General features: G+C 42.2%; 1 protein-coding gene across 13 annotated transcripts in view; it reads right to left on the reverse strand.

The window, feature by feature from the left end:
- Positions 1 to 1,716: 1,716 nt before the first annotated feature.
- Positions 1,717 to 22,887, reverse strand: part of STX16 (syntaxin 16) — a 30,452-nt gene continuing 9,281 nt past the window's right edge. For 4 of the 13 annotated variants that reach the window (XM_017891203.1, XM_017891209.1, XM_017891202.1 and 1 more), the window contains exons 2-8: positions 13,592 to 13,699; positions 13,058 to 13,198; positions 11,726 to 11,888; positions 10,583 to 10,674; positions 9,879 to 10,022; positions 7,912 to 7,992; positions 1,717 to 5,049 (exon numbers count right to left, since the gene is read on the reverse strand). In XM_017891203.1, the coding sequence (XP_017746692.1) occupies positions 4,945 to 5,049; positions 7,912 to 7,992; positions 9,879 to 10,022; positions 10,583 to 10,674; positions 11,726 to 11,888; positions 13,058 to 13,198; positions 13,592 to 13,699 (834 nt within the window). In that variant the 3' untranslated portion in view covers positions 1,717 to 4,944. Of the gene's footprint in view, positions 5,050 to 7,911; positions 7,993 to 8,481; positions 8,733 to 9,878; positions 10,023 to 10,582; positions 10,675 to 11,725; positions 11,889 to 13,057; positions 13,199 to 13,591; positions 13,700 to 13,869; positions 13,988 to 19,676; positions 19,970 to 21,633; positions 21,646 to 22,887 lie in introns of those variants that run through there. The other 9 variants (XM_017891201.1, XM_017891200.1, XM_017891198.1 and 6 more) reach the window with 6 other exon arrangements.

Raw genomic sequence — 22,887 nt, forward strand, 5'->3', positions numbered from 1 at the left:
ACCTCAAGCGATCCACCTGCCTTGGCCTCCCAAAGCACTGGGATTATAGGTGGGAGCCTCTGCGCCCGGCCAAGAAAATTAGTTTTTAAGAGCTAATATACACCAAGATATACAATTCTAGGCATGCATTCATGTGCATGTACAGTGCTAAGTTCTGAAATGTAGCTCATGCTGGATGAACCATGTCTGCCTACCTAAATCTTAGAATGGAAACTTACCATAACCAATTGATGAATTAGAACCACAGAGAAGCAGGAAGTCTTTGTGATGAGCTGTCTTCCCTACACCCAACTAGGGATATCCCTTCTGTGAAAAGATCTCTCCACATGGTCCCATATGGCTTAACTAGAGTAAGGGATGCCGATGATCAAAATTAAGGCCGCACATAGAATGACATGCTATCCTATTAGATTTAGATAGAAATGGTGCTAGGAAAAGAGGCTAGGTAAATTTTGTTGTGGCTACAGAACTATGGCAGACAGACCGGGAAGGATTCTAGATTGCTCAAACATTGGATCAGGATCACACTTCTTATAGGATGGTCGCTAAATTTCACAGAGGAAATCTATACTTAGCCTGTTTATCTGCTGTCAAAGTGAGCATTCAAAGGGGCACCCCAATGGTCCCTCACTTCCAGGCCTCCTGGCAAGTCATGCCTCCAAGTCATTGGTGGCATCTTGCAGCTCTCCACTGACAGCAATGCTTCTTCGGATTGTGTCTGCATACTCTTGTAGCGCTGGTTCAAGACTGGGCCACCAAAGACTTAGCTGAGAACGTAACCCAAGAGGTCACCAATTACATGGGTGTTGTACCTTTATGTGGTCCTCTTCGGGATGGAGGATTTCTTTAATGTTATTAAATATCATTGCCGCTCAGAATATTTTTGAACCCTATGGCAAATGTCTCTCCTTTGAGAGTGGATTTGATTCTTGGACAGAGCCAGTGGCCAACATGCGAGTTGGGGAAATGTAATTTCTAAACAAAAAACAAGGTGAGAGCGCAAGAGGAGGTTGTTTCTTTTGTGTGGTTTGTCAACAGGCTCTGAAGGGAACTGCTGTTGAGTCACCGCAGCACCTCAAAACCAAACGCCAAGTGCGCCAAGGAGACCTGGCATGACAGCTGCTATTTTTTGTATGCATAAGTTCTGGTGATGAAACCACATACCCCCACCATCACTCAGGTCCACATCTCCCAGCAGCAAAACATATGCATCAAAGTCAAGTTTCAGGACAAAGGTCCTCCTTGGAGGACCCCAGGACAGGCACAATCAAGGGGAAACATAGTCTTGGCTTTGAGTTCAACTGGCAGACACTGTCTCTGAAGTTTTTGGTGTAACAGAGTAGGAAACAATGTCATTTAGAAAGTTAAGTCTCCTAGAGCCTGTGTGTAAGAACTGCTTCTCAATAAGGCACATCACAGTTTTATTTGAAGATTTCCAAATGCTTCTTGGTATGTATATAAAGCATATATTTTCATAAGAAAAATAATGATCTGCCTTTTAGGCAGTTGTTCTTTTTGTATATTGGATAGCAAATAGATTGTCCCTTTGAAAGCATCCATTAGATAGATCAACTTTCAGACACTGAGGCAAAGGCCTCAGGCACAAAACAGAGTCAGGGGCCCAGAGGATCACAAAACTGGCGAGGCCCTCTCCTAACACAAATGCATTGGAAGAAACCATGAACCCATTGTTAAATTAATACTAGGATTACAGGATGTTCTTTAATCTGCATGATTGCTTTATTGTACAAAAAGTTTCCAGTAACAGTAAATTGGTTTTAAAAAAGGACAAAAAAGTCATTTTGGATAGAAGCGCTTCACTAATTGCTTTATTTAAGCATACAAGAAAAAAAGTCTTATCTGACCAATTAGGTTGGAAGGGTTTTATTACCTTTAAGAAGCTATTAGCTAGGATAAAACACTGAAAGCACTTGTGTCAAAACAAATAAATAATGTAAATAACGCTCTCTCAATTAGCAGAGAAAGCAGTGAATCCGTTAAATCAGAGACACACACCACTTCACAAGCATGGCTCAGCCAGCACCACACCCCCAAAAACCAACAAAACAAGAGACAGCAGTTTTCAGTTACAATCTTGGGAAAGATCAGGAGCTTTGGAAAATGGATGGTAAACATGTCTGTTTCTCCTTCTACCTCCACTCAACCTGAGCTACCCCTGGACACTTTAAAGGAGGCATGTGTCCAGAGGATGCGTCCAGCGATGCCCAAAGGGAGCCTGCCCTGCTAGGCCTCCTCTCAGAGGGTGCATCCCAGGCAGAGGAGACTGGCCTGGGTGATCATTACCTCCATGGCCCAACAGAGTGTGGAAAAGCAGGAGGTGCTCACAGACAACGGCTGTCAGCCAGTAAAGGGAAAGCAACCCTGGGGTACCATGATTCTTTTCCTCAAATGCTACTGATCTCTCCCCAAGTACAGGCTCAACAGAGAAATACAGTGGATCCCAAGAAGTCAGCACACAGGCCCGGGGCCAGCTGCAGGCTGGGTCTGTCTCTCTCCCACCTGGGGAAACCAGTTATAGCACCAGTGCCCTGGCTTCAGGTGGAGAGGGGCAGCTCTCCCACCCAGACGGGATCCTTAAAATAATTTTTTTTTTTTTTTTTAGACGGAGTCTCACTCTGTCACCCAGGCTGGAGTGCAGTGGTGTGATCTCGGCTCACCACAACCTCTGCCTCCCGCTTCAAGCGATTCTCCTGCCTCAGCCTCCCGCATAGCTGGGATTACAGGCGTGTCCCACCACGCCCAGCTAATTTTTGTATTTTTAGTAGAAATGGGGTTTCACCATGTTGGCTAGGCTGGTCTTGAACTCCTGACCTCATGATCCGCCTGCCTTGGTCTCCCAAAGGCTGGGATTACAGGCGTGAGCCACCGCGCCCAGCCCCTCCTTAAAACAATTTCTAATCAGATCCATTATTTTACCCAAATGGGTTGAGGGGACAAAAACCAACCCTCATCCCCCTATTTGGTGAAAATAAATATAAATAAATGATGATCCTCTCTTAAAGGGTCATTTTCCTTCACGGGTTTGTGAGACTCAGCACTTTAAAAAGCTTGAACAGGAATCCGGTGTTGCCACTGTGGGCTGTTTTTGAGGCAGGTTCCCTAATTTGGACAGCCCCACTCCTAAGAGCAGCAGATCTAATTTGGAACGTCTCAACCATGGGCTAAAATCAGCCGGGATGAAAGGACACCTGCAGTGACTTTGCAGGGCCGACTGATGAGGCGCTGGCTTCTTTTTCTCCAGCCCTCTTTCCTAAACAATGCTTGTCATGGAATACCAGGTTTGCTTCCTGAAATGCCAGGGTCCCTCTAGGTCCTTACCATTCCACAGCCACATCAGTAATAAGAAAACCAGTGGCTACCTGGAGGTGGCACCAACTTGGAAAGGGAAGGCTGGGCAGGGGTTTGGATGTTAAGCCCATGAGCTGTTTGGACAACTTCAGTCTCTGGAATTGAGTTTAAATTTCTGTAAACAACTTCAAAGTCAATTCCAGAGAGACATTTTATGTGACTGGTCCAAATAAAACACATTTAATGAGGTCATATTCTTCTTAAACTTTTTAAGAGAAGCAAAAACAATGGAAAAGCCATTAAAACTTACACAAAGACCATTAAAACTCTACTGGTGTCAATTAAAACAAGGCCAATAAAACATTAACAACTTCAAAGTTACCATCACTTTCCACACTGTTCTACAGTTACAGGAATATATTCAAGCACCATATTGATAATAGGTAGGTAAACGACAAAGTCCTACTTTGGCGATCTAACCCACGCTCACACAAACGAGGAGCTTCCTAGATAAGATGCGCCCAGTCCTTGGCAATGTGCCTGCTTCCTGGGCATTGCTCAGCGGCAATGGAACAGCCGATAAATCAAATCGCTGGTGGAATATTTTACTTTGAAATGGAGTGATGTTTGGTTAATAATCTGAGATCCACTAATCCTAAATGGGGTGACCCATTTAAAATGGCCTCTGTGTAAATTCACAGTTCATTAAACAGAGTCTGGTTTGCACAGGGCATTATGTAGTTAGTATATAAGCCATGGATTGAGCAAGGATGGCTGGGGATACCCACGGGGACACACTAGCCGAGTCTGGTGGCTTTCATAACACTGTCAAGCTTTCTTTTAATGTGAGATTCATTTAAATCACTAACTTAAATGTAGGTGGTTTTGCTTAGTAACCCCTTTTGGTTTACAGTAGAAAATGCAGTGCAAACATTTTAAATGAGGAATATTCCATTTACAATTAATTTAAACTTATGAAGCTGTTTCAACTGGCCTATCTAAATGTGTTAATTAACATCAATGATGGTTTCTTATTTTTCACACTTTGTTACTCTGATCATTAACAGTGATGGAAAAGCTAAATTAAGTTAATGGGGAACGGATTATAAATTCTTAAAGGACTTCTTAGTTTGTTTTCAACTGGAAAATATATAGAGAAAGATGAAGAGACATCTTTGCCTCTACTCATCAATTTTGGTAACAAATTTCTTAAAACCAGATGGTTTAAAGAAAATTTTCCAAAATTATTTTAACATTCTGCTCAGACATGGCTGCTAAAAAAATAGCATATACACATATAATACTGAACAGCTTCTGCAGTGCCTGTAAACTCTCAGCTCATTTTCTCTTTCTAAAAAAAAATATATATTATAACTGATCACAGAACTCAATCTCTATTGTGCAGCAGTACCAAAGGTCCTTAAATTCTCAACAATGAAGGAAAAACAAAAACCCATTCCCCGGACCGCCTGAGCAGGACTAGGGGAGGAGGAGTCCGTGGATGGTAAGGTTCGCTGCCCGGACGCCCTCGGATTCCTCGAGGCTGCACCTCTGTGGGCAGCTGGCGGGGCGCAGGCCAAGCCCCTCACACCCGGGAGATCCACACGTGCGGCACACACGAAAACCCAATGCCACTTATCGAGACTTCACGCCAACGAGGACAACAATGAGTACAATGATGATGACAAACAATATTAAAATCACAAGCATCTTCCGATTCTTCTTTTGATACTGTTCTGCCTACAAAAAGAGGAGGGAAAAAAGGCCGTCATTTTCCCCAAAATCCCAGATCAGGTCCCACTTGTTTCCAGAATGAGGCTTCCAGATCTCTCTGCACAGTGACTGAGGTCTCTGCTACAGGCTACATGATTGTAATCCCTCCATCAATCCCAGGGAATTCAATCACCAGGAGTGGAAGAGCCCCATGATCCCGGAGCTGCTTATTTACCCTGGACGTGGAAATGGACTTGTTGGAAACCTACTACGAAGACAAAGGCTGACAGGGAAGTGAAAGCTCATGCTTCCAGGTACAGCTGGGCGTGCTTCTCCCTGCCTCTCCTCTTACAGGTCGTGGCAAGCGCCCCTGCAGCAAGGGCCGCCTGTTCCTGCTCCGTGTTCTTGAAGCGAAGGCACAGTTCCTTCACCGCGGAAGGAAACAACGGGCTGGAGGACCGTACCTGGCAGGTAGGCAACAGATGCCCCAAAGAGGCCCCATTTCAACCTCCCCTGAATTTGGAAACAAGAACTCATCGTTTGAAATAAAAACACACGTGTGCCCCATGGATGTCATATGCATAAAGATCCCTCTGAGGCGCATCCTCCCAGTGCCGCTAACAATACAGCGAAGGAGCTCTTCAAACTCCATCTGGGGACCAGGCCTCACCCTGCACATCTCTTCACCCGAACACCGCATCCTGGAAGCTCGGCAGGAGGGCGGGAACTCCACCATGCCCGGTGGAGAAATGCCAAAGGGCCCTGCCTGGCTGGCGAAAGACACACAGCACTGAGAAAGGAGAGCCAGAGGACAGCAGAGTTCAGAGGGCGCCGGGAGGCACGTCCAGAGAGAGCATGCGCTGCATCTTCCAGACCTTGCTATGGCACAGGAGGGAGGAGGAGACAGTGGGAAGGCAGCCCTGGCGAGAATGGCAATCTCTCCTGCTCCCTCCCCTGTGGTGGGCTTGTTCCCTGAGCCTGCCCGCCCACCTGGAGGAGCCCCTCATCCACCAGGAGGAAACATCACGCAGGGAAGAGGACCGGAGAGTCCGGTCATGGGGAGCAGCTCCCGACGCTCAATCACCCTCAGACTAGCCAACTGCCGAGCACGCGGCCAGTCGCGCGTGCCTACAGCCTTGTGGCTGGAGGGAAGATGGAGCACGCTGACTTTTCTAATAAGTAACCCAGAACACCAGGGAAGCCAGTACTAAATAATATACTGTAAAACCTCTCAAAATGATTTATAAAGTAGAATCTAAAACAAAATTTTTAGTTCCCACTAGATTTGCTCACTCCCGCAGAGAAAGCTTTTCCTTTTATCTGTGTTATATTACAAAACATATTTCACTAGTTTTTATTTAAGAAACTTCAAAACCAATGCATAATTCAGCAGCACATCAGAACCTGGGTATTACAGAGTGAGAAACTAAAGTTAGTTTTCACTTTTAATAGACAGGGCTTGGCAATCAAATTAATCTAAATGCTTAAAAAACCCCTGCATAGACGAGGTCAGACTTCTCTTCCCCACCATAGGCTAGAGTCTCATATCCACCCACACGTGGCAACAAGGCCCCTGATAAGACAGCTCAGGGCTTCTGGTTAGACTGGTGCAAGGGCTGACTTTTTGTAAACCCAATACTGCTGTTAGACAGGGTGATCTCTGGTATAGGAAGTGACTGATTTTAGAAAAATGGTAGCGTAGTCCAATAGTGAAATGGCAAAACACTCATTATATGGCTAGAAACTCCACTGAGTCCCAAAGATACAAGGAAACGGATATTACTTAATTTGTGAAGTATTGTTATATTCCTTTTAAAGAAAATATGTAACCAATTATATATGGGAGTCTCCAGCAGTTTATGCATGTTTCTCATAACTGATAAGATTCCTAAGATGCTTTCCATCTATTTTTTTAAAAGAAAGAATATCATAAAAAACATCCCTGAGGCCGGGCGCGGTGGCTCACGCCAGTAATCCCAGCACTTTGGGAGGCTGAGGTGGGCAGACCATAAGGTCAAGAGATCGAGACCATCTTGGCTAACATGGTGAAACTCCATCTCTAGCTTAAAATACAAAAAACTAAGCCGGGCGATGAGGCGGGTGGGCCTGTAGTCCCAGGCTACTCGGGAGGCTGAGGCCAGTGGGAATGGCATGAACCGGCGAGGCGGAGCTTGCCAGTGAGCCGAGATCGCCCCCACCCACTGCATCCAGCCTGAGCGACAGAGCGAGACTCGGTCTCAAAAAAAAAAAAAAAAAAAAAAAAAAAAAAAACAAAAAAAAAAAAAAACAAAAAACACAAAAACATCCCTGGAACAGACTGCCTTATAGCCCACAGAATGAAAGAATTACTACTCTACTCTCACTTCAACAAACTCTTTTCTCAAGGTAATATACAGATATGCTGTGATAATTAAAGAGAAAATTAGATTTTTATCTTCTCCAGAATGATTCTCCACAAGCAATTCATCTGAAATGTGTCACAACAAGAGAGGCCCAAGTCAGCGGCAACAAGCAGACAGATTTTCAACACATATTTTAGCAAATGCCCAACTGATTTCCTAAAACGAGAAGCATCAAAAAAGAATGAACTATTTTCTAAAAGGAAGAACTCCAATTCCTTTAGAATGTACTGTCACAAAAAGGAGTTCTTGGCAATTTGGATTTAAGTGTGAGATGCACCTGGAATCATTACCTACAATAAAACGGCAACAGACCCCACAACTGGCTTTAAATGCAATGACGAATCCCTTTTTCCACGACTGTATTGAGAGTGAACAACACAAACAAGAATGCTGAAGATGGTTATGGCGGAAGAGAACCTTCTTACCAAGTCTTGATTCTTTGAAAATAGTTCCTACAAGTCCCAACTTTTGAAAGACATGTTATTACCTTGTGAAGCTGTTTTAAGCCATGTTCCGTTTTGATACAGGACTGTTCAACGTTATAGTCAATTCTATCAAGGACCGTGCCCTGGGTAATAAATAACAGTTACAGACAATCAACAATGGCAACTGTGAAGACTGAACGTCAAAAATAAGATATGCAAATGACAGACGTCAGCATCCATAAGATGCTATTTTCTTTCCCTGTGTGCTGCAGGTACACACGGAGGGCTCTGGAGTTCACCCTCAAGCAGTGTCAGGAGCTTGATGGCAGAGTGCTGGTTACTGCCATCACGTCTAGTTCACGAGAAAGAAGTACTGACAGACTGAGGTTTCCTTATTAGTTTCAGCTACCATAGAATATGCCATACTCAGACTTGCTGGGGCCTTAAAAAATACATGGTTCAGTGGACAGACACAGAAGCTCTGTGCCCCTTTGCTGTCTACATACTTGGATTCAAGCAAGCAGAGAACACCAGGTAAGCTCGACCATGTTATGAGTAGACCTGCAAATTGACTATCATGTCTATAAACGTGGATACGTATCTCTATGGGTCACAGCAGAAAATGGTAAACTCCAGTCTACCACCTAAAATTAAAAATTTGGACTCAAGGGGAAGATGTTTAATTGTTTAATCTTTTAATACAAATTAGAAGAAGTGGACACTGGGCTATGAGGAAGAACAGAGCTTTTATTGGAAACATGCTGGATTAGAAGAGATAGCAGTTCACTGGGAACCGCTGGAGTAATTAATGTAACTGGATCTTCCAGAGCCTGAACACTCCATTCTGCAGTTGGTTTCAGGGGGATCAGGACCCAAATCCCTGCTGGCAAGATAATAAAATGCCCTAATCAGATTTTAACAGTGAACAATTTAATTCTACTTGAAAGCTAGTGGTTCCAATCGCCATTACACAATAACCTGCCAAAATTAGAAGGGAAATCTTCTATATCATCAGAATCATTGCTGAGCTTGGTCAGAGTCAACACGGTCTCTACAGTAGGGTGCTCACATGAGTACCCTCGAGGCATGGGAAGAGAATATTAGAACTTCTATTTATTTTTTATCAAAAAAAGATTTATTAATATTCTTATAGGGAATGACAGTAGCCTATGTATATAATTTGTAAATACACACATCTTCAGGCTGAATATCCCTTATCTGAAACGCTTGAGACCAGAATTATTTTGGATTGGGGATTTTTTTTTAGATTTTGGAATATTTGCATACACATAATGAGATATTCTGGATGGGACCCAAGTCTAAACACAAAATTCATTAATATTTCATATACCTTATATACATGGCTTGAAAGTAATTTTATACTATATATATATGTGTGTGTGTGTGTGTGTGTGTATATATATATTTTGAGACAGTTTCACTCTTATTGCCCAGGCTGGAGTGCAATGGTGCAATCTCGGCTCACTGCAACCTCCACCTCCCAGGTTCAAGCAATTGTCCTGCCTCAGCCTCCCGAGTAGCTGGGATTACAGGCACCTGCCACCATGCCCAGCTAATTTTTTCGTATTTTTAGCAGAGACAGGGTTTCACAATGTTGACTGGGCTGGTCTCGAACTGCTGACCTCAGGTGATCCACCTGCCTCAGCCTCCCAAAGTGCTGGGATTACAGGTGTGAGCCACCGCACTAGGCCACAATATTTTTACTAGTTTTGTGCATAAAACAAAGTTTTGACTGCAACCTGTCACATGAGGTCTTGTGTAGGAATTTTCCACTTGTGGCATCATCATATCAACACTCAAAAAGTTTCGAATTCTGGAGCATTCTGAACTTCATATTTTCTGATTAGGGATGCTATGTATATATTCATAAACATATAAAACGACAGGTGCACACACACATGTTGGGGGAATTGGCTCCAATTTTTTTCCCCTGAAAGGAGTACAGGAAAAAGAAGAAACAGATAGTATGGCAGGAAAACCTATTCACGAGGAAGGCCAGCTCACATACCTGTTCTACAATCATCGCTCCTAAGTCCCTGAATATTTCATTCAGGTCAGAAATGGATTGTACAATCTGGCGAATCTCTCGTTCCCGCTCTTCCACCATCAGTGTGTTCTGCTCCACCAGAACTAACTGGTCATCTGTAAAACCCTAGCAAAATAGTGCACAATTTGTTGGATAGATTGTTTTCCCCTCTCAGGAAAGCTATGGTGTACTTGTTTAGATATAATTTAAATATAAAGACAATAATTTAAAGAAAATGAATTCTGAAAATATTTCTACAAAGCACATAAATAATAAGCAAGCACTTATTTTTCCCTAACAGGAAAGATTCAAACTCCCTAAGCCAGCAGGATCTAAAGCTCTGAAGCCATAGCAGGGAAGACAGAAGCCCACGTCTGTAACTCTGCAAGCGCAGATAAACAAAACCCCTGGGATAGCCCTCTACTTCTCTGGGCTCTTCCTAAGAAGGCAGGGTGTTGACCACTTTCCCAAAGGCTCTGGAAAGCAGATTACAAGGTCTCTCTGTGGCCTTTGGAAAGGAAGAAACAGTATGGCTGTTCTTCCACCTGCTGCAAAAACAACTTGATGAATATACAAGTCAATTGTACCAATCCATTGACACTGTGCAGAAGTTCGAGGTCTAGGAGGAGAGAGCAGCAGAATGGGGTGCACAGACACAGCAATCAGCTTTGCAGCCACTCACATACCCGATGGTAAAGAGTATGATCGTCTCCATCATCCATTAGTGGTACTGATGTGTCGAAAAAATGCTGGGATCTTTCCTCTCGATTCTTCATGCCTATCACAGATAGGAATTCATTTTACTTGAATATGTAGACCATCCTGGGTATTGCTCTACCATTAAAAGGGGGAATTCTAGAGTAAACTCCAACAGTCAAAATTGAGATATTCTTAGCCGCTTTAAAGACGCCTAACTCCAATGGGGGTGGAGGGAGAGTAAAGGATTACAAACATACAATAATATGCAGGCATTTGGGATTATTCAAGACAAAGTCACAGTGTAAATGTGCACAATTCACTTGATGCCAAGACAAAAATGACACAACCATCTGAGAATTTCTAAGTGAAACAGAAATATTTAACTGCTGTTACAAAACATTAAAAAAAATCAGTATTTCTCTCTAGAAGCATCTCTAATAAGAATTCCGTATGGCCCTAATCAAATTTTGGAAGTAATAAAATTAAAATACAAATGTGCCAGTTGTCAGAGGGAGGGCAAACTGAAGTTTTTTTTTTGGAGTATGTGGGGACTTTATTGATTACAATGGCAATTTAAAAAAAAACCCAGTTTACAGGGTGATAAGAATAAGAAGAGAGCTGAAATCTGGCTTTGCACTATTTGGGAAGGAAAGGTCTGTTGGGTGAAACCCATGGTGCCAGCAGAGGAAGTGTTTCAAGAGCCCTGGGGAGGGTTTCTCAGGTGCTCTCCAACACTTTGGTTGTTATGCAAATATGTGGCTTTTGGTAATAACAACTGCTTTTTACCTATTGAAGAGCAGCTCTCCCAAACCCCAACATCTAGAAAACAACAGGTTTTTAAAATGTGCTTGATTTTCAAATTCTTGCAGCTTGACACAAAACAAATTTTGTTTGCTAAGACGCTGAACTATCTTGGTGCCCTCCCCCAGCCTTGGTCAGTACCCCACGCTGTGCCTTCCAAGCCAGGGTTTCACATGAGGAGGAGGCTTCCCTTTATTGCATAAGGCCTGAACGTGTTCAAAAGGTAACAATGAAAGGTGTTGGACTAAATGAAAACTTAGTCGCAAAAAAGAAAACATAAAGTGCTTTTCTTACTCAAAATCCCTTCACTAGGCCCGGGCAGCACTCACGTTTGAGGTAGCCCGACTGTGCGTGCCGGAAGCTGGTGGAGAGTTCCTGCAGGGCCTGCGCCAGCGAGGCCACCACGTTCCCAAGCAGCCGCCCCTCCTGCTCGGAGCAGGCCCGGGCCCGGCTCGGCAGGGCCTGCACGGCGCGCTGGCACCTGTGGAAGAGCTAAGAGAACAAGCCCGAGGCTCAGGATAAGCCTGGGAGAGAAGCCCCTCTGCTAACACCGCCGTCATCACAAGCCAGAGGGAGAAGTGAGAGGCTCTGTTCACTCAGGCTGGTTTAGAGAAAGGTGAACAGATACAAGGAATCTGCGGCTTAATTTATACACACAGAAAGATTTCACTAGATTTCAGCTCCTGCCGTGTAAGGCCTGCTATGTGCCCAGCTGCTCACATATCACGTTAGACAGGCTGAGTATCCGTCATCTGAAATGCTTGGGATCGACAATGTTTAGGATTTCAAATTTTGGGAGATTTTGGAATATTTGCAGAATACCTACTAGTTGAGTACCCCAATCTGAAAATTCAAAATCCAAAATGCTCCAATGAGCATTTCCTTTGAGTGTCATACTGGAACTCAAAAAAAGTTTCAAATTTTGGAGCATTTTGGATTTCAGATTTTCAGATTAGGAATGTTCAACCTGTATTATCATATATCGTATTATTATTGCATTCCTCTCATTTAATCCCTAACAAGCATCCTATGAGGATGGTACTATTATTATTAGTCCCATTTTACAGATGAGAACACTAGAGTCAGAGGGATTAAATGAGAATCATGTAACTGGTAAACTGATAAGAGTCAGGTTTCGAACATTCCAACACCCCAGGGCTTTTCTCAAAGCACCATACTCCTCTGATAATTAGCACCCAGGAGACTTAAGTAAAAAACGGAAACACTGAAGTTTAAACACTAGTCCTATTATTTTAAAATTAATCAAATTTAGTATTTTATAAAATTTTTTTCTAGGATACTAAGTTGTTTTTTCAATTATGAGGACTATATTTTAGCATTAAAATTTCTTACCACTAGTATATGGTATTAGCTATACATTTTAAAATCAAAAGATTGAACTCGATAATGTTTGAAATTTCCTATTTACTTGATCAGTCCACAGCAGTATCTGCCAACAATTGAAAAACAGTCCCCACACCTCCAAGGCCTCACAGGTACCTACGCTGACAGTTGGAGGACTTCAGGGCCTATTGAGGTCCCTTTGAGACCTTCGGGTTAGGAAATGAACTCCAGGAGACTGATTCTGAGTAACACTCTAGTTTCTGAGATTGCCATGAGAAGGCTCACTGGTTTCCCCAGGACTCACTTGCACTCCTCACCTGAGTGATCTCTTGGGTAGTTATCTCAATGGCATGTTCCTCTTCACTGCTGTCATCCAGGGTGGGTCTGTTTAAATGCTTGTCATGAAGGCTGGCCAATTCTTTCATCTTCTGCTTAATCCGGCCAACATCATACTGAATCTAAGCAAATGAAGTCACAGAACTCCACTGATGCCAGGCAGGCTACTGGTCTGCCTCCGAGACAATCAGCTACACTCAGCATACAGAATTCGGTCTTCAGCAAACTTGTTGGCTTGCTGATGTGTGAGCAGCTTTAATTCAAATTACCAGAAAATCACATAGCATTCTCCCTTGTTGCATGGTTTTCAATTTATTCCTATAATTCAGGTAGTTACTACCAGTGTTAAAACTAAAGCTAAAATCATTAACACACACACAGACAACTTAACCTAAAGTATTTCTAGAAATATGGATTCAAGTGTGGCCAAATTCGTTTATGTGACAGATATCTTAAAATATGTTGTCATAATTACTTACAAAAACAAGATGGTATGAAACTAACATGCAACTTACTTCATCCACTCCATCCACCCATTTAGGAGGTGACCGTTTTCTCACACCAATTGCTGCTTCTGGATCTAAGCTGATGCCTGACACAAGTGCCATACGGTCATCAGCAAGCTACAGGAAAGTAAAGGGACAGGAAAAAATTATTCCAATCCAATTTAAATACAAATACTCTTACTCTCTCTTAAATGTTGCTCCCTGAAAAGATACAGAAAGGAGTGAATGTTTACTCTCTCTTAAATGTCGCTCCCTGAAAATATATAGAAAGGAGTGAATGCACTTGCCTGTATTATAAACTTGCTTTTGATAACTGCTAGGATTTGGATTGTTCTCCTATCTTTTCATGCACCAGCTGTTAATTTCCTTGGACATACTTGAGAACGTGAATTTGACTTGATCTGGCTATAGAAATGTAATGAAAAAGTCAACAATAGCTCCTTAAAATAAATACCTCTTAGTACTAGTACTGTGATAGAACAGCAAGAACCACAATGATTCGTGTGATCAGTTACAAGTGGAAAAAAAAACAAAACTCTGTGGTAAATGAAACAACTGCAAAATGCTCAATAGTAGCAAGGTTTACTCAAATACGCTTAGCTGATTTTGGAAAGAGGGCTGGTCCAGTTATCTCAGTCACACAGTCATTAACCATGTGTTAAGATGTGTGAAACAACTGCCTAAAACTGCTAGCAAATTATCTACCATTTGGCAAAAGCAGTCCTTAAGATCTCAATGCAATCTTACACTGTCATTTCTTTTCTTCAGTTAAATGTCCACAGGCAACATTTCCCCTTATTTTGAAATTATATCGATGGTTCTTGTTTATTTTAACTATATAAGACACTGCCGTAGAAAGCTTTTAAGAATGGGAGGGAAATCGTGTGGATGTGGTGGCTCACGCCTGTAATCCCAGCACTTTGGGAGGCCGAGGCGATCACCTGAGGTCAGCAGTTTAAGAGTAGCCTGGCCAAAATGGTGAAAACCATTCTCTACTAAAAATACAAAAATTAACTGGGCCTGGTGGCTTACACCTGTAATCCCAGCTACTTGGGAGGCCGAGCAGGAGAATTGCTTGAACCCAGGAGGTGAAGGTTGCAGTGAGCCATGATTGTACCATTGTACCATCGCACTCCAGCCTGGGCAACAAGAGCAAAACTGTCTTTAAGAAAAAAAAAAAGAAAAAGAAAAAGAAAAAAACGGGGAGGGAAATCATGGGTTTGGCATGGTTAAGCTGTTTTCTTGCCTGCAGGCAGTGAATCGGTTGAAACGCTCTTGAGATGCCCTCCAGAGCTCAGAATTTTTAAATGCCAATTTCAAAAGATCCAAATGATGATCAAAGTATAATGGAAAATAATCTATAAAAGTCCTTTATAGATAATACTTTGGAAATTTTCTAAATCACACTGTAGAGTTGGGTGAAAATTCATACTGTTTTCTTCCCTCTTCCTTGCATTTATCTAAATTTATTTTTTCATTCATTAAATACTTATTTGCTTTTCTAATAATAAAGGAACAAGACAAAATTTTAAAATCCACAGATGAAGGGGAGAAATGTCATATAAAGAAAAACTTAAGATTAAAAGAACACTTCAAGTAATAGGCCCTAAATCCTAAAGAGTTCACAGTAAAATTCTTAAAAGCAAATTGGTATCTTCACCATCAACCTCCCTGCACACCCCGGGGTGGTTCTGCCACCATCTACTTCAGGCTTTCTGGGTGCTCTGGGGCATGTGTCCACTCAGGGAGCACATCTTGGGCAATGACCATGCTGGACGGACCAGGCCCCATTCACTAATCCCAGTGCATCCAGGAGCCGTGATTAAGCCCACCAGTGCTCCAGCACGGCAGGGATGCTGCAGGGCCAGTGTCATTTCTTAAACAAATGGTGTGTCATCCAAACCCGCACTGTTTCGGGCTCCCAGGCCGTGAAGTGGTAATTCTTCACCACCACCACGTTGTTTGGTTTTAAGCGTTCACCAATAGGAATTTTACATTCTTGACATTATTTTAATCCTCACAAAAACTAGGTGAGCTAGAAACTATTATTCTAACCTATAAATATGGAAATTGAAACTCAGAAAAGTCGCTTGCCCAAGGTCACAGAGTTATTATGTGACTGACTGAAACCTGGGTCGGCTGACTCCAGAAACCCCTTCCACCCTCAAAGGTGCCAATCACTCCACAGGCCCATGAACTATAACTGCAATTTGCTAAGAAAATGAATCAAGACAAGCCATCAGATTAAAACAGCAAAACACAGTAGTTTGATTCATTTCCCACCTGCTACACCAGGGACTATAGGATAGGCCCCCAGTGAGTGACGTTAAGTGTCAGTAAAGATCACCCTCTCTTCCTGACCATCCGTGGACAGAGAGGTGCAGACCTCATCCTCTACAGCGCAGGCACAGAGGAGGCCAGTGTCAAGCAGAGGAAGACTTGTTTATTCCTCAACAACTCCTGCTCCAAAGTCACCAAGAGGTACACAACTCTGTGGAAGACACACTGACTAAAAAACAGGGGGACAAACCAGGCCCAGCTCCTAGCACCTGCCAGCCATACATCAGGTGCTGTCTACAGTACTGCTGGACTGGAACAGAACTTGAATTCCAGCTGTTTATACAAAGTAAAATCTAAAATTGCTAAAGTACCTCTTCATGGGTCCTAGGTTCTACCACACCAGTTTATTATCAAATCCACTATATTTTATTATTACCCATTTCAATACAGTAATTATTTACAGTGATTTTATAGTTTTCAAACTCATGATCTTACTTTGTACTGTTTTTACTGTTTACAAATACACATTACACTAAAGAAGACAGAGAGATGGTATCTATCTAAATTTACCTGCATTGGGATTAGCATCATTTTATCCAAAACAACAAATTATAAACCACATTATGAAAAGTCAGTTGAAGTGAATACAACTCTTTGAAGTAGTACTTGATTTTATGCATGTGTTCCCCCCAAATTAGATGTAAATCAAAAGTGGGGAGAACACACTCTTTGTTAAAGGTCCTAAGGAAGCTTGCTAATTAAGAGATCCCTACATGAAGGGCACGGATGCCAGCCCGCTCAGCTGGTACTAGCTTTCCCACACACTGTATCAGGGTTTTGCCAGTAAGATAGAACAGCTGATTCTTTGGGAGTGAAAACTTTAAATAGCGAATAATTTGTCTCTTTTATCACACAGTCTATAGCTATAGTTCATTATGATAAAGAAACACCGCCCTACTGAGAAGAAGTGTGTCATTTCGTTTATCAGTATGGATTTATAATGTGTATCACAGTATGTACTATTAAAAAACAAGACAGTATGTTTTAGGAAGGGAAAACAATTGTGGAAGATAAGCGTCAACAAAGATGGACATAAAAAATTTTTATGTGCAAAATAAGCACCCTTTTAATTTCAGAAACCTTACTTCCCATTTTAAAAACATGTCTTCTTATTTGTTGAAGATCTAGCACATATATCAATTTTCAAGCTATCATCCTATTTCATACAGATCTTAAAAAATGGCCAGATTTCTAATTCTCTTTACTTACCCCTGCTGAATTTCAACATGGTGGCCCCTCTAAATATATGATGTTGGTTACTAAAGCTTTTTTAAAAATAAATTTGTGCGGCCAGGCGTGGTGGCTCACGCCGGTAATCCCAGCACTTTGGGAGGCAGAGGCAGGCAGATCACCTGAGGTTGGGAGTTCGAGACCAGCCTGGCCAGCATGGTGAAACCCTGTCTCTATTGAAAATGCAAAAATTAGCCAGGCATGGTGACATGCACCTGTAATCCCAGCTACTCAGGAAGCTGAGGCAGGAGAATCACTTGAACCCGGAAGGCAGAGGTTGCAGTGAGCCGAGATCGCAGCAATGCACTGCAGCCTGGGTGACAGAGACTCTGTCTCAAAAAATAATTAATTAATTAATTAATTTGTGCTTCTGAAGTAAAAAAAACCTTTCCATATTTTTTAAATAAAAATTGTACTTAAGAGAATTAAGAATTCTTGTCTCTTTGATATGTAGTTCCTCTCTCCAAGAACTACTGGGGTCTGCTACCCTAACCTAGAGCCATCCTTCCTGAGAGACATGCAGAAAAAATCCAACAGATGTTCAAAACAGCACACCCAATGGCTTTCCTGCTAATCTCACCAAAGGTATCTTTTGCCTTTGATCCACTTTAGACGTTGACATTTGTCCCTTTAAAGAGTACCAGCCAGTGTGGACAAGTTGTCCATCTATGGAAGGAACATACACACACTCTCTTATAAATCTTGCTGTTCCAGATCTACAGCCCTCCTACTCTTGAAACCCCGCCTTTCCCTGAAGACTGATTTAGTGTAGCCTAAGATTACAGAAATAGCAAAGCCTCTGTGGAGATTGGAAAAGTCAGCTACACCTCTTCCCCATCTAAAAAAATCAACTAAGCTTAGCCATAACGCATTGGTAATGAGAACAATACTGATAATTCTGGACTGTCTATGGCAATGAACACTTAACAAGTCCAGAAAGGACACTGAAAATCAACAGACTGGCAACTCGTGCTTCCACATGAAACTCTGGGCGCCTGTATGATGAAGTCAGACCACTTTGCTAATAGACAATTAGGCTTAAGAAATCCGAGTTGTTGGAGAAGGGAATAAGCATGTAGATAAAAGTGATGTCAGCACTACATTTTTCTAAACCTGTGATAATTTTAAAATAATGCTTATCTTTTCTGATTATGAAATTAATAAATGGTCAAAATAAACACTTTTAAAATGGTATAGGATGGTGCAGTGGCTCACACCTATAATCCTAGCACTTGGGAGGCCGAGGCGGGTGGATGACTTGAGTTCAGGAGTTCGAGACCAGCCTGGGCAACATGGCAAAACTCCGTCTCTACTAAAAAATACAAAAAAAAAAAAAAACCACAAAACCGAAAATAGCCAGGCATGGTGGCACGCACCTGTAGTCCCAGCTACTCAGGAGGCTGAGGCAGGAGAATCACTTAAAACGGGGAGGCAGAGGTTGCAGTGAGCCAAGATTGCGCCACTGCACTCTAGCCTGGGTGACAGAGTGAGACTCTGTCTCAAAAAAATAGATAAACAAAAATAAATAAAATGAGACAAAAAATATTGAGATAACACTTGAGAATCACATCATCCTGATACTGTTGTCAGTTTCACTGATTTTCCTTTTTTCTCAACTAACATACACACTCTGGGCGGGGAGAAAAAGGAAGAGAGCAATCCGTCCCTCTCTGCCTTCTGTGAGCACTGTCCTGAGCACTGCTACTGACCTGGCCCACGCCGGTCCCAACAACAATCCTTCAGAGGGACGCCGCTCCCTATTTCACCAACATGGACACTGGGGCCCAGCCCAGGCACTCTCAGATGTGCACCAATCACCCATCCTCCAGGCAGTGTGGTTTGGGGGCTCGATATTTGTATCTTGTGACTTTTAAAATAATTCTTATCTTGAATTTAAAAACTCCCAAACTTGGGAGATTTCTTTGTCATAAGATGGGAAGTAGATTAAAGATAGAGAACAAAGGAGAGGGCCAGACACTTCCCTGGGTGAGAGAAGCAATGGTGGGCTCGGCTTCCTCCTCAGGAACACCTTACTTAGTGTTTTCTGAGAAGGAAAAGTGACATCTCCAGGGGACTCAGGCTAGAGGAGGAGAATGACAATCAAACATGAACAGACCGCAGGAAGCCCCTGAAGTGGGGCCGTCGATGCCTTCACCCTGGGAGATGCAGGTGATATGCACTCAGGGACATTTGTTCAGGCCTCACCTATAAGGGGTGGCTACCACCTAATCCACTCAGGAGCTGGGCGTTTACTATTTCCAGAGACGCCAATGTGAGGCCTTGCTTCAGCTTCAAAGAAGCCTCTGGACACTGTCCCCAACCACAACCCCAGCTCCTAGGCCAGTACCTGGCACTTCAGAGTCCTGAACGCACAATCACAGCCAGCTGAGTGAGCCGACAAGAAACGAGTGGAATAAATGAACGAGGTAAATAAAATGTACGTCACGGACAATTGTGGAAGCCGCACTTCATGACAAAGATAATGGTGCTGGACAAAAGAGCAAAAGGGGCAAGTGAAACGCACAAGGAAATGAGGCGGCTGTGGGCACCCGCGATGAGGCAGCAACCTGCATTTCTAACAGCACTGGGGTGCACATGGAGGAGACGGTGCTCTCTACGCAGGGCCTCTGATCACGGGGCATGAAGACTCCCTTTTAAGCCCTTAGAGGTGAAGCATAAGGAAAGCAAAAGGGCCTGCCAAGTTCATGCAGTGAGTCGCCAGTTTCTGGAACTTGCTGCCTGAAAAAGGAAGCAGGAAAGACTGGAAATCGGTTCAGACAGCAGACCCCGAAGTAATTATGACCACTTAGGTGCCCCTCCTTGGAACATTATTCAAATGGTTCTTCAACCTAAGTGGTTCTATAATTTGTTACCCTCCCCTGCACCCTATACACTTCCTTTTGAGGTCAGAAGCTCCATATCTTCAAACTGCTCAGCCAATAGCAACATCTATTTTAACTCAGAATGCCTGCTCTCCAAGCCCCCAAGCCTTCACATGTTTAAAGATTGATCAGCAAATCCACCCACGTCCACTGTGCTCCAGAGAACCCTACCTTCATGTGTGTGAGCTGGGCCCTCTCCAGGGCCCAGTGCCCAAGCGGGGAGCTGGCCGTGAGGTTCCTGAATGGGAAAGGAAACCCCCACGCAGGTATGACCATGACACCTGGCTCAGTCAGCTACCAGTTAAGTGGGTTTTTTTTTTTTTAACTAATTGTTTTTAGTGGCAAAGTATACATGCACATGGTTTAAAAATATATATGCACCCTAAGAAAAGGGTTTGTAATACAAAGGAAGTTTTTCTTCTATCTCAGATGTTTCTTGGGGTGTATCCACTGTTTCTTGTGTATCTTTTCAGGAATTTTTTAAGCACACATAAGCATAAATATGAGCTATTTTTCCTGAAAAAACAAAACAAAACAAAAAGGAGCAGGAATCACATTATCCATGCTACTCCGCATCTGGGTCTTTCCACTCCGCCATGTGTCTGGGGCTCATTCCACTGCAGTTCTCATGGATGGGCCTCACCATTTGCCTGGTACAGAGGGTCAGAGATGCTACACGATTTATTTAGCCAGCTCCCAACGACAGCTATTTAGGCTGTGCTCAGTCTGTTGTCATTATCAACTAGTTAAAGTTTTTAGAATATATAGGTAAATCTGAATCTACTAGTTAGGACCCCACTGGTTTTAAGGAGAGTGATCCTAATCCTACACTGTTGATACTTCTAAATGAAAACAAACAAGAACAACCCTCACTTCTCCATCATTCTATACTCAGGAAAAATATTCTTACCCCTTCAATGCTGAAACAGACAATAGACACAAACATTAACAACAGTTTTCATCTCATTTTTTCTGAACCCTTTTACTAGGGCTACTAAAATAAAGTGCTTTGAATATATACTCTCTCCACCTTCTGGGCAAGATGCTACTAGCTAATAAAAAGGCCAAAGGCATCCCCAGCTAGGAGATGCAGAACTGGGCCCAGGTGACAATAGCTTCAGGTGCATCCACTGGGTGTCAACTCATTCCAGACAGGAGTGACAAGGAAGACCCTCCCACAGTTGCTGTGGCTACAGTCCTCCTCACTTAGGGCCTTCACAGACACGCTGGTCTTCTATACTGTCTACCTGAGCAAATGCACCACTCACCTCTCAGAAATCAGGAAGTTACAGACATTAATTCCCAGAACATTCCGGCTTCCTTGAAGAAAGTGTTCAACCTTTCTATTGCTTCCAAAGTTGAGACACTTTCCCAAGAGTAGTCAACAATCTTCCCAAAGCCTTTTTCAAATCATCAGTTCACATGGTGTGAAAATATATTAAATTCTACATATTAAACTGTTAAAAAAATTAGTAATCAAAACAAATGCTAAATATTTATAAGCTGTTAGCATTTTATATATGAGCAAAGACTTCAGGAAAAGCAGGTATTTTATAATCTCAAATTACCCAACATATAAAAATATTCAAAACACGATACCTCGTCCAGCTCCTGAAGAGACATGTTGTTCCCATCAGTCCCATCCAGTTAGGGAAAGCAAAAAGAAAGCAGCATGGGACAGACAGACAAGGCATGGTCAGTTGAGAAAACACTGAGATTTTAAGCTAACTAAATATAAAGATCCACTAAGCAAGGTATTTTAAAATCTCCTTTTGAGTCTTCTTTTTTTAAAATAAGCTACATCAATATATGCTTTTATTTTTATTTACTGCGGTTGTTTTGAAAATGAGCTAGGAAACAAGCAAAACATGATTGTAAATATTAAAATACACTGGAAACAGATAAAACACACTTGCTTTGGTTTCAATAAAATATGCTGTTAATCTGTTTCATAAACACCAAATATCCATACAATACCACATTCTAATTTCCCTTAGGAAAATATAATAAGAGAGCAGAGCTGCAATGTAATTTTATCATGTTAAATAAATGTATATTTTCACATGTAAATCAGACCTGCAAATGCAACAAAATTAAAAAATGAACGACCCACAGAAACTGTCTGTAGCCGTATTCAGATAACATGTGAGTGACCACATATGCAAGGTCTCTGCAAATTACATCCTGCAGACACGGCTTCATCCCTGGTAGTAAGAGAGCTGAGAAACCACTCTTTCCCGGAGAGAGACACAGGTGGCAAAATAAAAGAAAAACTCTTACCATCTCTTGGTATGTATTATCATTAGCTAGAAAGCGTACAGTTATTCATAAAGCTCTTATAAAAGCAAGCAAACGAGACAAAACAAAAGGTAAGAATACATTTTTTCTTTTAAGGGGAGTGGGGAGGGAGAAGCATGACACCAGAGGGTTAAGTTTCAATTGAAAACTAAAGGTTCTTTTTTAGATCAACATGGAACTCTATCTTCTGGACAGACATTTACTAATGACAGATAATCTAAACAACTAGGTCTTTTTTTGTACAGTATTGATCACTGAAATAATTTGTGGTGAAATTCAATAATCAATTGTGTTTTTTTATGTTTAGCAGTAAATTTAGAAAATAAAAAAACAACTTTCTTATTTAAAAATAGTGCAAATGAAGCTGCTGTATCAGGGCCAAAATATTATTAAACAATGATAGCAATAAAAATGTAATCAAACTTTACTCCATGTAAAAATTCAATTAGATGACATGGAAAGCTGCAAATCCTCTTCATTCCTTCCACAATTTTCTATGAGAGCAAGAGAGAACTCTAGACACACCCTGCCATAATAGTAGCACTAGACGATATT

The sequence above is a fragment of the Rhinopithecus bieti genome, unplaced genomic scaffold (genome assembly GCF_001698545.2).
Source record: "Rhinopithecus bieti isolate Rb0 unplaced genomic scaffold, ASM169854v2 scaffold_20477, whole genome shotgun sequence".
NCBI lineage: Eukaryota > Metazoa > Chordata > Mammalia > Primates > Cercopithecidae > Rhinopithecus > Rhinopithecus bieti.